Source organism: Diplotaxodon limnothrissa, linkage group LG12, assembly GCF_057381915.1.
Source record: "Diplotaxodon limnothrissa isolate DT_005_m linkage group LG12, D_limnothrissa_male_GT1.1, whole genome shotgun sequence".
Lineage (NCBI taxonomy): Eukaryota > Metazoa > Chordata > Actinopteri > Cichliformes > Cichlidae > Diplotaxodon > Diplotaxodon limnothrissa.
In genome coordinates, this window is record NC_140607.1 from 1,912,089 (window position 1) to 1,930,470 (window position 18,382).

The 18,382-nt window shown below is 40.4% G+C and overlaps 1 protein-coding gene across 2 annotated transcripts in view; it reads right to left on the bottom strand.

Moving 5' to 3' along the window:
- Positions 1 to 9,034, bottom strand: part of abca2 (ATP-binding cassette, sub-family A (ABC1), member 2) — a 116,332-nt gene extending 107,298 nt beyond the window's left edge. For both annotated transcript variants that reach the window (XM_085367023.1, XM_085367024.1), the window contains exon 1: positions 8,710 to 9,034. In XM_085367023.1, the coding sequence (XP_085223149.1) occupies positions 8,710 to 8,775 (66 nt within the window). In that variant the 5' untranslated portion in view covers positions 8,776 to 9,034. The remainder of the gene's footprint in view (positions 1 to 8,709) is intronic.
- Between the last annotated feature and the right edge of the window lie 9,348 nt (positions 9,035 to 18,382).

Consider the following 18,382-nt stretch of genomic DNA (forward strand, 5'->3'; position numbering starts at 1 on the left):
GGACAAGACTCAGCTGTTCATCTGCATCTAAACTAGGGCTGCCATAAACGATTATTTTGATAGTCGACTAGTCACCGATTATTTTTACGATTAGTCGACTAATCAGATCATCATCCATTGGAGTAAAACGTACAGCTTATTGCACCAGCAGCATCTGCTCTTATATAACTATCATTAGCTTACAGCTTTAAGCTTTTAAGGTGCTAACTAAAAATAAAGACAAGATGATAGTTTATTCAATTTTAATGAAATTTTCAGATTGTTTCGGTGAAGTTTAATAAACTCCTTGCTATCTAAAATATAACAGGACACCGGAGTAAATTCTCGAGCATCTCACACTTCTGATGATCAGCTGTCTGCTTGATGTTTATTCAGCTGTGTAGAAACTATAACTTTAATCTAAACCAAACTACTTATTCCTGCGTCTTTTGGGATCTTACAAAGCTTCAAACGACGCGACGACTATTAAATTAGTCGTCGACGATTTTGATAGTCGACGTAATCGTGACTAGTCGGCTAATCGTGGCAGCCCTACTCTAAACCAACAACAACTGTCTGCTACCAACAATGCAGTTTTGAGATCACTACCCACACACTTTAATATCCACTCACATCTACATCATCAGGTGATCACATGATAGAGTGAGGGAAGGTCTCACAGTGGTTGCACCCGAAACCTCGGCCCATAATAACCCACACCCTTTTTTCACACCTTGGCTCATGTGATGAGGTACATGATCAATAGGTAAAACTCCCACTAGGCTTTACATGCCTGGGACTCTGCACCGTTTGGTTTTAGAACTGAAGATGTTTCTCCGAGGAGAGCTGAAATGTCTTCAAGAACCTTAAAGAAGTCCAGTTGCTTTCATGTCCAAGGTCCTTAGACTACGATGATGTGGATGACTGAGAACCTACATAGACATGTTCTTCTGATCAGCAGATGACCTGCTCTACCTCCTTTTATATGAGACAGTTGTGTTTTTTTTTTAATGACTAACTAACATCAAATGGTTCCCACTATGAAACGTAACCTGTAGCTTGTCTTCAACAACATTAAAAATCTAGTTAACCATGTTCCAGTGAATGTCAGTGCCACCTCTGTAATATTTAATTGGAAATCGATTGTATATTCTATCATAACTACCTCCCAATCTGCAAATTACCCCTAAAACATAATTAGCAGGCATCTTATAGAGCTAATGGAACACAGAAACGTACTGATTCATTTCAGTCTGACAATTAAAAACAGTTCACAAGAAGCTTAGGATTATGAATAGGATTTTAATCAATACTTAAGTAACATGACTTGACTTCAGTGTTTGACACAGCTGATCAGGCAGTTTTCCTCAACAGGCTGTGAAACAGGGCTGGCATACTTGGAAAGGCAGTCAGGTGGTTCAGTGCTGACAGTTTTATTTCATCCATGCACTCCACAAACATAACTGCCACGTATACTTCTTCCATACTGTAGAAACCCCCCCCAAAATGTGGTTCCATGCATTTTTTCCTTGCTTGACTTTGAATTTCTGATATTTGAACAGTTAAAACTGAAGTCTTTACCTTCAGCCTAAAATCAACTCTCACTGACCCCTAATAAATCCTCCAGTTCTTGGTTTAAGTCACCTGACTGAAACATCTTAGCATTTCTGTGGAAAAACAAACCATCACAAAAGGCAAAAGATGATGATGGTCCAGAACTACCAAATTGTTGTCATCACTTCTTCACCAACAGATTGCAGTACGTTTCATAACGGATCATATCAAGCTCCTGAAACTCAGCGTCCATTCACAACAGGCACTCTGTGGACAAAGCTCTGAGCTGCCTTTCATTGTCTCCAGTATTTTGCATCAGAACTGCTTTAATAGTCTTAGCATAAACACCTCGTGGACAGCCTGCTGTGAATATTTAAAAATAACCAAGTCTTCATTTAACCCATTTGGAACAAGCTCGATATTTGTCAGAAAAGAGATATTTAGATATTTTTTAGGTTAACTGTCCTTTTAACAATTAACTGTGATAACTCCAAAAAACAGCAAACAAACTGAAAAATCACACACTTCTTTCATTGTGCACAAAACTTGAAACAGAAATTCACCATTAATTCCTCACATTTTAGTCCAACCAGAACCCGAATGTGTTCTCACGTCACCGTTATTGACCATTGATATTTAGATATCAGATCTGATCTGATCAGACCAACAAACAGCTGGATGCAGGAAAGTTCAGTGCTGCACTCTCTCTGTGAAACCAGGTTTTCAGTATTTAAGGACAGGTTTATATTTAGTTTTGATCAGGTATGAGTATTTAACATGTACATCATGGGATGTGTGATGTCCAAGATGGCGCCGGTGTGCATGGCTGGCCGTCTTCGACTCCGTCTGCGCCTCGGCGTTGTACTCCTTGTGTCTTTATCTTTGGCACTTTGTTCTCTAGGTGATTGTACGCTAATAACCTATGATAGAAACACGCTCCTGAATCTTCGTTTCTCCTGTTCTCAACGACCGAACTGTCTTGGGACCGCGGGTGATGCCATTCCCCTGATGCCCGTCTCTCCCACTCATCTGACCGATTTACCTCTTCACATGCCCCGCAGGATACGCCCCAGGAGACGGGGTAGAAGGAGTGGTGTCCGTGTCCGCTTCAAGGCTTATATCAGAGCCATGGCTACGGATTACCCCCCTACTAGCTGTGAATTTTCTCGTTTCATCCACCATCTTGGTAGCCGCTTTGCGGCTAAACTGCTCAACCACCGTTGGATATGTCCCGTTGGCCCTCAGTCCTATCCTGCCTGCCCAGTGGCCTTCCACTCTGCTCGTTCTTGGATATCACTGCCTGGCCGTGGTGTTCAACAAAACAACCTCAGTACCCTCAAACGAGCTACTACTAAGGACAGGACTCCTCGGACTCGGATGGCCTTATTTAATGTTAGGTCTCTTTCTAATAAGGCCTTCCTCTTAAATGATTTTTTTCTCTCCTCGGGTCTGGATGTTTTATTTTTGACTGAGACATGGACCTCTCCGGGTGAGTTCATCCCCTTCTCTGAACTTCTCCCTTCTGACTGTGCCTTTTTTAGCTCACCGAGGCTTACTGGTAGAGGTGGTGGCTTAGCCTCGGTTTTTAGAAATAAACTTGAGGCACGGCTGCTACCCTCCCCAACCTATTCTAGCTTTGAAGCTCAGCTATTGGAATTGACTGGCCCTCGAACTACTCTGTGTGTCGTGGCTTATTGTCCGCCTAAATATCATATGATGTTCATTTCTGAATTTGCTGATTTTTTGGGTTCTATTCTTTTTAAATATGATTCTGTAGTTATTTCTGGTGACTTCAATATTCATGTTTGTTGTATGGATGACCACCTGTCTAAAGATTTTTCTGCACTGACTGACTCTTTTAATCTTACCCAGTGGGTAAATGAACCTACTCATGTTAAGGGTCACACCCTTGATCTGGTTTTTTCATTTAACGTGGATATATGCATTAAGGAAATTAGAAATACTGGACTTTCTGATCATTCCCCGGTCATCTTTGACGTTGACCTGGGTATCACTGACCCTTACTTGGAGGTTCCTCTCCATCCTACTCGGACTATTAACGCTGATACTGTGGTCAACTTCTCTACATCTTTTGTTAATTCTTCACTTAATATGTCGGACTGTTTTATCCCACACACACTTGAGAATTTTACCAATACTTTTTTAACTACATGTTCCTCGATTCTTAACACTATTGCACCTATCAAACACAAACGCCCCAGAACCTACTCGCAATGCTGGTTAAACGACTCTGTCCGTGTTCTACGGCGTTTGTGCAGGCGCGATGAGAGGAGGTGGAGGAATGATAGACTCCAGTCATCATATGACATTTTACGTATTAGCCGCTCGAAATTCCAATCTGCTGCCAGAATGGCTAAAGCAGCCTTCTTCGCTAAGATTATTACTTCTAATGGTGACAATCCTCGCATCCTATTTAAAATTTTTAACTCAGTGGTGAATCCTCGTCCCTCTATGCCACTCTCGTGCTCCCCAGGTCTCTGTGAAAAATTTTCAAACTACTTTCTAGATAAAGTTTTATCTCTTAGATCTACGCTTCCTTTGGTGGCTGACAGTATGTCTAATCCTGACTGTTCTGCTGCCTTACATCAATTTGAATTAATTTCACTTCCCACTCTGAAGCGTATAACTGAGAAACTAAACAATACTAATTGTGTACATGATGTTCTTCCATCTCGTATAGTCAAGGATTGTTTTAATGTAATTGGACCCTGTCTATTGTCTATATTGAACCTCTCCTTGCTTTCTGGTTATGTACCTTCAGTTCTTAAACATGCTTTTATTCAACCCGTTTTAAAGAAAAATAACCTGGATCATAGTGATTTTGCCAACTATAGACCGATTTCCAAGCTTCCTTTCTTGGCTAAAATACTTGAGAAGGTGGTTCTACTTCAACTGCAGACCTACCTGGACGAGAATAATATAAATGATAAATTCCAGTCAGCCTTTAAACAACATCATAGCACTGAATCAGCGCTGCTTCGTGTTTTTAATGATCTTTTACTTATGGCTGATAATGGTCGTCCTTCTGTTTTAGTTCTATTGGATCTTTCATCTGCATTTGATATGGTTGACCATAACATCCTAGTCGCAAGATTAGAGCACTCTGTTGGCATTAAGGGCACTGCCTTGGACTGGTTCAAATCTTACCTCTCCAATCGGCTTTCTTCGGTACATCTGGCCTCATCTTCCTCTTCCCCTGTACCTGTTTGCTGTGGTGTCCCCCAGGGTTCTGTGTTAGGCCCGACCCTTTTCTCACTGTATATGCTTCCTTTAAGCGCTATCTTTGAGAAATACCACATTGCTTTTCACTATTATGCGGATGACATCCAGATTTATTTTGAGTTACATGATGATCTCGCTTTATCTTTAAATAACTTTCGTGAGTGCATGAGTGAGGTCAAGAAATGGCTGTTGGCAAATACTCTTATTCTCAATGAAAAAAAGACTGAAATCGTGATTTTTGGCAGTAATGCCCTTCGCGCCAAACTTCAAGATGCCTTTGGCTTTCTTACTAGTTCTTTCTCTGATACTGTCAAGAATCTGGGTGTCTTGTTTGACAGCTCCTTTAAACTTGATAAACAGGTGTCTGCTGTTGTCAGATCTAGTTTTTATCAGCTTCGTCTCATCTCCAGGGCCAGACACTATATCCCGTATAATGACTTAGAAAAGCTCATTCATGCTTTTGTAACGTCAAGACTAGATTACTGTAACTCACTCTATTCTGGTCTCCATGCTACCCTTCTACATAGATTACAGACAGTTCAGAATGCTGCGGCACGTATTCTAACTAAAACCAAGAAGTTTGACCATATTACTCCGGTTCTTGCTGAGCTGCATTGGCTGCCTATCCAATACCGTATTCAATTTAAAATTTTGCTGCTTACTTTTAAAATTATCAATAATACTGCACCAACCTATCTTAAGGAACTTTTAAACCCTTATGTCCCTGCCAGGGCTTTAAGGTCATCCTCGCAGTTATTGTTAGTTCAGCCCAGATCTCGGTTGAAATCTAGAGGCGATCGATCGTTTGCCTTTGCTGCACCTGAGTTATGGAACAGCCTCCCGATTGGCATTCGGGAGTCTGATTCTATTTTTTCTTTTAAAGCACGCCTTAAAACTTATCTTTTTGAACTTGCCTTCTCTACCCGTTAAATGCTGACTGTTAACTGCGACCTATTGCATTAACTTTTTACTATTCCTTCATTCTTGGTGTTCTCTATCATGCGGCACTGGGTCTGCTATAATCTATGTGCTGCAGTCCATTTTATTAGTGGCTTTCTACTGTGAACATTGTCTGCTGTTCTTATTATATTTGATATTAATGCTCTTAACTGTATTATTTTATTGTTTTTCTGTAAAGCACTTTGGTATGCCTAGGCTTTTAATGTGCTCTATAAATAAAGGTTGTTGTTGTTGTTGTTGTTGTATTACATAGCACACGCTGCAGATCTGTTAATATTCCTATACCACACGGTCAGGCCTTGTGGATGTGTCTGTGTAAGGAACACAGCCTCGTCTGTAAGCATGTAAATTACACACAGTTGGTGAAGGAGATCCGAACCTCGTCAGTAACTTCATCCATGTGTGGAGCAGAACAATCAGAAGCTCAAACTGCATCTAAATGCCCTGAAGTCGAGTCGAACTTTGAAACCCAAGGATTTCGAGGTCATGTCACGTCTCCGGTGCAAGCCCTCGGTGGTCCTTAAAACGCTCCTCTACAGATTCGCTCTATTATCAGTCAGGAGCTTCATTCTTCATCCCTCCATCTCTAAAGTCTTTCTCTCTCGTATCCTCTCCTTTCTCCTGTGCAGATGGTTTATCCCTTTCCTGTTGTGTTTCCGTTTTTGTGTTATCTCTTCATTTAAAATCTTTTTCTACGAGTCCTCAGCTATTCGTGGTCTTCATAGATACCATGCCAGCCCACTTCTGTTTACTAGATCTAGGTCAGACACACTGCTAGCTGCTGGTACCACAGACTGACACCACATTACAGCAGAGCCCTGGGTTTCGTTACTGTCACATGTATGTATGTCTTCTATATTGTGCATCTACACAAAGCTGCATCTCGAAACTGGACAGTTTTCACTTATTCCATTGGCTGATTTTTTTCGCTTAATACAAGATAAAAACAAGTTCCTATATCTTACTGAAATTTCTCTGTAGCTGATTGTGTCTTATTTTGATTGATTGATTGGTAATTTATTTCAACATGTGAACAATATACAGGTACATTTAGAAAAGAAAATTAGAGAGAAAAAAATACATACAAAAAAAACCATTCTGATTAATTTACATGTTGAAAGGGAGGAAGTAAACACTTTATTTAATCCCACCCCTTTACCATAAATTATCAGTTAATATTTAGTCAGCTTCCTTACTTATAATTTGTAATAAAAATAGTGAACAGATTTCTGATTTACTATATACTATAATATCACATGAGTTTGTTTGTTTTTTAAATAGAGACATTCAATTAATTTCAATATTTTCCTTTTCTTTATAGTTCGAGAAGATCATATTTTTATAACTATTTTTGAACAGTTTTATGTTTGGACGTTGCTTTAATTCCATATTCAGACTGTTCCATAGTTTCACTCCATGCACAGAAACACAAAAGCTTTTTCTTGTAGTACAAACCTTCCCTGTTTTGAAGTTACAAAAACCCCTTAAATTATAACTTCCTTCTTTCAAAAAAAACATACTCTGAATATTTCCTGGCAGTTCTTTATTTTTTGCTTTGAATAGAATTTGTGCTGTTTGGAATTTTAATTTTAAGTGTCATGAGATTATTTTGACTAGAAATAAGCCAAATATAATCGTAAGATTGTGAGTTTTTGCCGCGTGGTGCCTCGGCTACGTTTAAAGAGAAAGAAAAAGAAAACTACCGACTGATCAAGCAGTTCTGTGGCCAGGCGAGGCCCGCTTCCCTTCAGACCTATCAGTGACACGGCTACATTTTGTTGGTGTCTTCCAGCAACACCAAAAAGACCATGTGAGACAAATATAGTGGACAACTGCAAAAATGTTTCCATGGTAAACCCCTTCAAAACACACTGTCCTAGTCAAGAACACTCTGAAGGAGGTGGGAGTATCATTATCAAGTGTAAAAATGTAAATACAGAAGGTTTCATAACACAGTGTTGTACTCCAAGTGGTTTGAGTGCTCAAGTTGAAAAGCTTTGTAATAACCAGCACATTTATCACAGGAAAGCTTCGGACCGATGGAGCCAAGATTAGTTTGTACCTGAATGATGACAAAAAGGCCAGAAATAATGGAACAGCTTATTATCCAAAGCAAACCCCATTATCTGTCAAACATGATGGATGCGTTATTATGACAGGGACAGGTATGGCCGCCAGTGGAACTGGGTTACAGGTGTGTATACATGATATAACTGATAAAGAGTAGAGTACGGTCCTGGGCCCTCCCTAACCCTGGTTCTGTCCCAGTTTGTCTTTCATTGCCAAGTACTTACTCAGAAGGGATTGTCTGAGTGCAAGTGCACTTCAGGGAACTGCTGTTGTGATTTGGTGATGATCAACGACCCAAAGCATACTGCAAAAGCAACTCCAGAGTTTGACTCCACGAACAAGAAGCTGAAATACCTGTCCCTGCTCGAGCAGAATGATTTCATCACCATTATGTCACACACAGCATATATGAATTACCTGAACACTGCAGTCAAAATTAAGCTTCACAATATTCCTGTTGCCATAAATCTTAATGTGAGAAAAGTTCATATCAAATCTATGTTTCATTGGGTGGTGCTGAAGTAGCTCCGCAATGACAACAACATGTTACAGCCTACGTTCTCAGGCTGACATCAAACATGTTGTAATATTTCTAAAATACTACAACAGCTGTTGAATATGATCACAATCATAATCGTGATCAGGCCACGCCAACATGGCTCACAGACGCTGCATAGGCCTGCTCACAATTCATACAGTTGTTTATGTCGAAGCAACCTGTTCGCCAGCACGGACACACGCACAGTACACGTTCCTGCTCAGCAACACCCAGCCACTCTCACGCTGCGGTATTATCCTAATGCCTGATGGGAACATATGCAGACCGAAGCGGGCGGAGGTAGAATTAGTCCAAATATCATCTGTGGGCAATGCAGCAGCGGGGCAGAACACAGCCACACTTACCGGCCCCCTCCTCTTCAGAGATATGTTCTTCCACAGCAGAAGATGGAGTTGGTGCAGGAATCCCATTTTCCTTCTCACTTTTACTTCACGGTGTCCTAAATGTAACAAATCAGCATAACGGCGGTGACGTCACGCTGGATTTAGAAAACAAGGGGATTTCTATCCCGTTTCTGGGCATCCTGGATCCGATTCAGCCAATAACAATATTATTATTATTATTTTAGCGCAGGCGGAAGGAAAAATGAGCATTTATCCGAGAGCGGCGGCAAAATGCGTGACGGGACTGAGTGTCATCCTCTGTAAACACTTCACAGTCTTGCTTTATCATGCAACTGCTGGAGTTGGAACAGGAAAGCAGTTTGGGAGCAGCCTGGCAAGCTCCAAACCACAGACTTCCGATAGACCTTTCAAAACAAAAGCCTCTTGACTCAGATTTGGACGGTGGAGCATTAGAGCCACATTACGAAAAGAAAGTAGTAAAATCTATTTGGATTAAAAAGTCAAAATGTGAGGATTACACTTGCTTCCCTCTACAGAAGTTGTGAATAGATCCTCTTTACTGGACGAACCTTTTATCTGTCCTCTGACCAGTGGCGGTCCTAGCCTGTTTGGCGCCCCGGGCGAACACTCCCTCTGGCGCCCCCCCCCCCCCCCCCCCCACCCACCCACACACACACACACACACACACACACACACACACACACACAAAACACATTAAGGATTGTACATTAACATAAAACTGTTGTCGGAACCACACTGAATTTCACCAGAGAAACACACACACATGAAGAGAGAGAGAGTATGCATAGTATGCAAACAGCTACCAAACAGCCATCATAATTCGAGAGAGAAATCAACAACTGACAATGACTAATTGATATTAAAACCTGTAACATAATGTGTTGCTTGGAGTTTAGTCTGTTACTGTTGCTATTTTTACCATTTCTTCTTGGAGCAACTCTACCCACATTATTTTCTTAGGGATTAATAAAGTGTTCTGATTCTGATTGTTTCAGGATGACCTGCCATTATCCAATCACACATCTGCTTACCTGTATCTTTTGCTCGTTTCTCCTCCTCTTCTTTTCTCTTTTTTCTAAACTGAGCAGCTGATGGCTTTGAACGTTTCTTGTCCGTCTTCCATTGGTTTTAATTTTGCACTCCAGTATGAACACAAATCCCCCAACTCGAGGATCACCACAACTTAACCTAACACACCTACACCTTAGTTCACAGAATCACTTTGTGTAGGGTGCATTTCTGGGATTTCCCACAACCCAGGACTCAAATCATGAATAGATAATGGGCTTGGATTTACATCATTATGAATGAAATGTGCTCTATTTGGAAGCAGCCGGCCCCTCCCCTTTCGACGGCTTGTGTGAGACTTTAAATCAGCAAACTGTAAATTATAAATGTTAAAAATGTTATTGATCCTTTACCCCGAGTCCTAAAGTTTATATTTATTTTCTTACTCTTATATTTATTGTTTGGTTACTTGCACTGCTGTAACTGGAGCCTCGTCGTCTCGTCTCTCTATATCCTGGACTGTATGTAGCAGAGATGACAATAAAGTATCCAAGATGGCCGACTTCTAAATGGCCACCATGGTCACCACCCATCTTGAGGAGTTTGCCCCCTCACATATACTAATGTGCCACAAACAGGACTTTAATATCACCAACCATTCCCATGTTATTACGGTGTATCCATATAAATGGCCCACCCTGTAGAACATGTGTAGCATTCATTTCATTGTTTATTATTAAATATTAAGTAAACATGTGAAATAGTTATGTATTTAAACAATTATAACCTGTTACTGTAACGTACATAACAAAGTTATAATAAAGTTATGTGCTATTTCAAATCCCAATTTATCATTCCCTACATATTCCTGTATGTTGGCAATACAAACAATGACACATGTAGTTTTAAGTAGCCTGACACAGGACACGGTTCTTTCTACATCCATACACACTTCTAACATATCTGTTTCTAAGTAAAAGACCCTGAAGACCTCTGTGGACATAAGCCAGATGTTAGTGGATGGTTGACATCACCCATCTCTATATGTCCTCAAAGTTTTATCAAAAATAACTCAAAACCAGGGGCGGAGCGGGGGGGGGGGGGGGGGGGGGGGGGCTTACTGGGCTTAAGCCCGGGTTGTTTTGTCAGAAGCCCGGGGTCTTTTGGAGTGTAATTTTTTCATAGTTAGATGCCTGGCTGACAACTGTTTATAACAAAAAGTGCACACAATATTCGAAGCACATAGTGCACACTGTGGGAATTTACGACTGTGCGTGAATCCCCCCTGATATTGGTATGATCCGAGCTCAGGCACTGAGCGAGGGGGCGGGGCAGCTGCTGCCTGCGAGTGCGCTGTTGGAGAGACGGAGCCAGCCATACTAAGGAGAGCTTAAGTTTGACCAGGTACCAAAGCAAATCATTCGTACTGTACAAATAATGTAAATATGACGGTGAATCACGAAAGATTGATATCAAACTGATCACTTGACCAATATTACGTTACTCGCTCTTCAAGTGAATCAACAAACGGCGAAATGAAAAGCCGAACAACAACAAAGCTGTTTCTTTAGAGAGTCTCAGCTTACATGTGTTTATTTCATATTTTCAGTTCTTACCCTTCCGACTAAATCGGTTTCAGTTATGCACTGAAATATAAGAATGGACATTAGAGGCTTCTTTCAAAGAAAAAACTCAGGTAGATGTTATTTTATATATTATGCTTTGTATGTTGTTCAGTATATTTCTATGCAAAACGAGGGATTTCAGTACACAGCAGGATATTCACATTTGTAACCAGATATTTACACTTTAGGGAGAAAACATAAAACATTTTTACTGTACAACATCAATTTAGAGTAAACTTTTGTTTTAGATAAATATTGAAATATCTTTTGAATGAGTTAAATGTCAGAATAAAGAGAGACAGAGCTTCTATTTTTATCACTTTCAAATTTAGGAGTACATGTACACTAAGTTTATTGTTAATTAATAAGAAAACTGCAGACGATTCCATTCTGAGCTGAAGAAGCTTCTGATAGGTTCGTAGAGTCCATGTGAGTAAACTGGTGGCACAGCTGTGGATGCATATAAGGCAAAACACAGAGCCTGTTTCTGTGACATGGGAACATCAAGAGATGTCAACAAAACACCAGGAAGAGAACTGTGGAGCTCCATAAGTGTGGCTCAGTTTGAATACAATTTGGTGCCATTTACAATTAAGAAATACAGACGATTTCTCTCTTTACTCTTAAAGTTAACAAATATGTTTTTATATTTATCAACCTAAAAAAAAATAAACATTTAGTCTGATTTGATGTTACAATTAAAAAAGTTTTTGATCTGAAGAGTACATAAATATGCGGTTTCAACTGTATATTTGATGATTGTCAGCACAAAGAGGGAGAGAGAGGAACAGAGAGGGAGAGAGAGGGAGATGGAGAATGAGGACAGAACAGAGAGGAACAAGAGCAGGTGAGACACACATGTTAGTCAAATGGTTGTTTACCAGAAGTATCACCGTATCACAGGTCCTCATGTATCTCGTACCTAGTGTTTCTTTTTAGGTTTGTTACTTTTCAAATTCTATATTTATTAAGTTTTGCAGGCTTGTTTGCACAACAAGGATAAATAATTATATAAACTTTTCTCAATCTAAATATTGGACTTTGGTAGAATTAAAAAATAAGTGTAGTGCAGGTCTATGATGATTTTTAGTGCTGCTATCATCTAGTTCTGATTCTGGTTCTGTCTTGGTTAAGTCCCAAGTAGTCCTGATTTTGAACTGTTGTAGTCCTGTTTTAATTCCGGATCAGTTCTGGGTCTGGTTGAATTGGGGTTTAGTCCCTGTGTCTTGATACAGCCCTGATTTTGTTCTGCCTTGCTGCTTAATTAAAAAACGTCTGGCTCCGCCTCTGCTCAAAACGCTTTGAGCTATTGTGCGCTGACATAATGATGACGCAAACACACACAAACAGGACCAAAAAAAAACCAAACAAAAAATTTTACTTTCTTCTTAGGCAACAATAATAATAATACTAATAATAATAATAAGAACAAGAACAAGAAGAAGAAGATGCAGCAGTTACACTTTAGGTAGTTCTTTAAATGTGGAACATGTAACTGGTTTTTGTCATTATTTTACATTTTTATTCCAAAATCAGATTTATGGAATTTATTTAAATGAAAATGAAAACTGAAGTCAATTTTATAAAGTGATGTTTCTCTCTCTCTCTCACACACACACACACACACACGTATTAGTCCACTTTCCACATTAACACAATTAAACTAATATCCAAAATCATTAAATTTGAAATTATTTACTAACTGCAATTAAAATAGTCCTTTTACAGTTTGACTCCATCAGGACAAAGTCATAGAAACAAATCGCAGACATGACAGCTTGCTCGGCCAGAAGAAGACTTAATCAGAGGGAAACTGTTGCTCAGTTTCTGCACACTTCTTTCTCACTGTTTGTCCAAATCTGTGTGTTTGTAGCACTGAAAAGACTTCAAACACATCTGCATTTTTATTGACTGAAAAGGTTTTTAAAAAGTTAAAAACTTCTTATTTCAAGGGGCTGGAAAACTGTTCAGAAGCCAAAATCTCTATATGTGTATGTTGTCATGGCCGTGAGCCCAGTGCAGCATCACAACATTATTACAAAGGCTTTGGAGTGGAGGGCCCACTCCTGAAGAAATTCTATGACTCTGTGGTGGCTTCTGCTATCTTTTATGGTGTGGTCTGCTGGGGCGGCAGCATCTCTGCTGGGGACAGGAAGAGACTGAACAGGGTGATCCGAAGGGCCAGCTCTGTTCTAGGATGCCCTCTGGACCCAGTGGAGGTGGTGAGTGACAGGAGAATGGCGGCTAAGCTGTCATCCCTGATGGACAACATCTCCCACCCCATGCAGCAGACTGTGACAGCACTGAGCAGCTCCTTCAGTGGGAGACTGCGGCACCCACGGTGTGGGACGGAGAGATTTCGCAGGTCTTTCCTCCCCACTGCTGTCAGACTCCATAATAAAGACTTTAACTGATCAAGCACACACATCCATACATATGCAATAATACTAAGTGCAATAATCCTTTCTGTCATCGTTGTATTTTTACTCAGTTGTATATAGTATTTGTATTTGTATTCTATTTTTATCTTATTGTATATTTATTTTATTTTATTCTACTGTATATAGTATTTTATTTTATTCTATTCTGTACAGTTGTGTACTGTATTTATTCTTATTGTATTCTAACTTTTGCCTCATAACTTTTGCACTGTCCACTTCCTGCTGTGACAAAACAAATTTCCCACGTGTGGGACTAATAAAGGTTATCTTATCTTATCTTATCTTATCTTATCTTATCTTATCTTATCTTATCTTATCTTATCTTAACAGAACAATGACCAAAATGACATTTGCATTTCAAAACAAACCAAAAACATAAAATGTCAGGGCCCCTGAAGGCTGATAACACAGTCCGGACTCAAATGCAGACACAATGAGCAGCTGATTGCTCTGAATGAGGATTTTATTAAACACAGAAGACTTGGTTTACAGGGAAATGTAGGGAGTGAGCGTCACAGGGGAAGAGGCAGATTACTCCACTTAATTTGAACAGTTGGTTTGGGAGGACATTCTCTGAGGACTGAGGGCTGTAGAATAGAGCAGTGATTGTGGGGGAGACAGCCAGGTGAGTGAGTGAAGGAGCTGAGATGTAGTGATTGGACGCGCTGTGCCGAGGCTGCAGAGCATGCGTCAAGAAATCCAGGAAGTGTTTCATCACGTGCACACTGAGGCAATGACTCTGAAGCCTCAGAATTTCAGACAGTGTTTCAAGTGTTGGTGACATTTATGAAAATATATAAAGCACAACGGATTCCTGCCAAAATATGTGTGTTAATGTTCATGTTCGAGTTTCACCTGTGACGTGGGAGAAGGGTTTCAACACTTTCAGCTCATCCCTCTCAATAAAGTATTAACATAATGTTCCTGTAAATCCCTCGTTGTTGATCAATGGTCATGACAGTTAGCATATTAATGATCATAAACTGACCTCACACCTCACTGTTGATTCATTGGGCTTATTAACCTTATTGTGCAAATGTCCTGTTCATAAGACTCCTGAAATCCAGAAAGCTACACAACATGGGACGGTTCATTTACAACCACAAGTCTAACTTAACTCTTCTTTTGTAATAATGAAATAATCACATTGTTGCATCTTTCATTTACACAAAATGTTTAAACCTATTTTTTACTGGGGGGCTTTGTTGCCAGTACAACAGCAAAAATGCTTAGAGAGACTGGGGTCAGAGGACAGGTGCAACGAGAGAATTAGCTGCCACTGCTGAGAGGACCAGTCACTGGCTATGGCTAAAAAGGGCTGACATCACTTAGCTGCCCAAGAGATGTCAGCCCCCTGCCTCAACTAGAGATGGACCGATCCGATATTACGTATCGGTGTCGGTCCGATATTGACCTAAATTACTGGATCGGATATCGGAGAGAAATAAAAAATGTAATCGATCCATTAAATATCAGAAAAGAACCTCACAAAACCGTAGCACGTCGGAGCAGTGTGCTCACGTGATAGAGCGGCTGTGTGTAGTTGTAGCCTCGCTACCAAACCAGCATTTCATCTCAGAGGAAGTGATCCCAGAGAGAAGTAAAGCAAGTGTGTAAGTCCATCTCTGAATGTTTGTAAAGCATTCCCACGTTAAGCTTAACAACCGATATATGGAGCGACTGCCTCTCCCTCCCTCTCCTGCTGCTACTTCAATCATGAAACTGATCAATGATCAGCTGATCGTCTCTCTCGTTTGTTTTTGGCCCACTTTGCACCAGAAAGAGGAAACCAGCGGCTGAACAACAGCAGCACGTTTAACCTTGATCAGCTGTTGTTAGAATTTATTCAATATTACTTTCTACTCAAGAATCTTTTTCTACGTAGCTGACGGCTGGTAACTGTGCAGGGGCGGATCTAGCAAAGTTTAGCCAGGGGGGCCGATAGGGCATGAACAGGGAAAAGGGGGCACAAAGACACACTTTTCTTTCTTATTCTCATTTAAAATGTCGAGCTTTTAATAAATAATTATCCAAATCTTACACCCAAAGTTTTAATCTGATGTAAATGTATAGAAGTCCATTACTGTATATAGTAACTGTTAAGTCTAATATACCCTAGTAAGCTATAGTACTTTTTCCATCTGTGCAGTTCTGTTGAAGAAAGATGTTGAATCTATTTTTATTCTTGAAAAATAATTTATTTCTGTGCATTTTTTTTTCACACTGCATCAAATTAAAGTTGATTACATCAATTAAGCATCATGAGGTGGGGGGGGGTGGGGGTTCACTATTTTCTTTGTTGGGAGTTTGCAGCCCTGTTAGTTAGGTTGCTTAATATTTCTGCTAAGTACTCTTTAAAATACCAGAGTAGGAGGATGGAGCAGGTTTAAGTTTATTAGATTGATCAGTTTTGCTGAACTATGAAATATTTTGGGTGCAGTGTGTTTTTTACATACAGGAGTAACAGAATAGCTTTAGTGGGGTGTTTTAAACTTGAGTATGAACTTATACAAAATGCAGCAAGATATTAAAAAACAGTTTTATTGATTAAAAAACTATATCGGATTCATATCGGTATCGGCAGATATCCAAATTTATGATATCGGTATCGAACATAAAAAAGTGGTATCGTGCCATCTCTAGGCTCAGCAGGGGTAAAACATGGTTGACTGCTACAGCTGTCTCGGGGCCTCCTGGGGACTGTGCGGTTAACCTCATGGTACTGAAACTAAAAGGAGGAATGAAAGAATAGGAAAGAAAAATGTTCCCCTCTGCTCTTCTTCCCTTTTCTGGGAGGCAGTGGGGAGGTAGAGCGTACAGCCCAATCCGGCGGGGAGGTGTGGGAACCCAGATCGGGCGCCCCCCTTCCAGCTCTCCTCTCTGCTCTCTCCTATCTTGTCCCTTTTGTCTTACTTCTCTCTGTCACCTTTTCTGTCCCTTTGAAGAAGTGAGGCTCAATAGATGCTAAAGATGTAAGTTTTATTCCTCAGTTGCAGTGAATAGATAGAAAATAAACTGTAGGAAACTAAACAGCAGAAAGAAAAAGAGAAATAACAATTAAACATAAACCACTGACACTCCAGGGCCTGATCAACCCTGGCAGGGCCTCCTTGGATGAGGGTGTCTAGTGATAATGGCCGAAACACCCGATGAATCCAAGGTCCACAACTGACAATGTGTCCAAATCATAATAACATAATCTAGATCAGATCTCTAATCCCTAAACCTAACCAAGGAAGAAAGAATGGCAGATCAGCCTGGGTAAAAGACCGAAAGATGAGGCACACAACGATGTGTGCTGCTGGTAAAGTTTCTTCATAACAGCCGTCCCTCAAGAGTCTCTCCATCTAAAGCAATGCTTTACCAGGGACTGTAACATCGAGTTTTTTTACTGAATCTGATTTGTTGTCTTCACCCTCTGAGGTGACCGTCACCGTCCAAAGACATGCAGCTTGTGGGGATAGGTTAATTGATTAATCTAAATTGTCACTAGGTGTGAATGTTCGAGTGAATGTGAGTGTGAATGGTTGTTTGTCCCTGTGTGTTGGCCCTGCGACAGACTGGCGACCTGTCCAGGGTGTACCCTGCCTCTCGCCCTATGACAGCTGGGATAGGCTCCAGCGCCCCCCGCGACCCTGAAAAGGATAAGCAGAAGCGAATGGATGGACCCTCTGAGGTCCAAAGTATAGTGAAATATAACCGTCCATTTGAGTTTACATTTCGTTAGCTTCATAGCATAATTGCCTAAGTCATTTGACTAAGTCAATGACTTAGGCAATTATGCTATGAAGCTAACGATTTGTATTTCACCTTCAAATTGTTTCATTTCATTTTTCTTCCTTGCCTTGCTTGGTATCATTCTTTTCAGCACAACCTCACGTGTCTGAATTTACAGATAGTTTTTCACTGCCGTACTGTAGTAACACAACAGATCTGAAATCACACAAAAACATAAAATCCTACCAGGAGTTATATTTGTCTTACTGTAAAAACCACAGACATGTTTCGTGCGTGATTTTTTATAACTTGAAATGCAAATATAAATTGTACATTTTGAAAACTATGTGTGACACAAATTTGACACCAGTTTTGTAAACAATAAAGTTATGAACAACTATTTGTCTAAAAATGGAGCCAATGCATCTGGCGGGTGTTTTTGTACGACCACTTAAAAATAACATCCATCCATCTTCTTCCACTTTATCCGGGGCCGGGTCGTGGGGGCAGCAGCCTAAGCAGAGAATTTATTATATTTATTATTTAAAAATAACACTATAACTAAAATGAGAGAACAATCAGGTGTCACAATAAGATAATAATAATGGATTGCATTTATATGGCACTCTTCTAGGCACCCAAAGTGCTTTACAATTCCACTCTCACATTCACACACTGGTGGAGGCAAACCACAGCTGCCCTGGGGCAGACTGACAGAGGCGAGGCTGCCATATCGTGCTATCGGCCCCTCTGGCCAACACCAGTGGCCACCAGAGGACCAACACCAGTGGCCACCAGTACCCCAGAGGCGCCAATGGTGCGATATGGCAGCCTCACTTCTGTCTAGGGTAAAGTGTCTT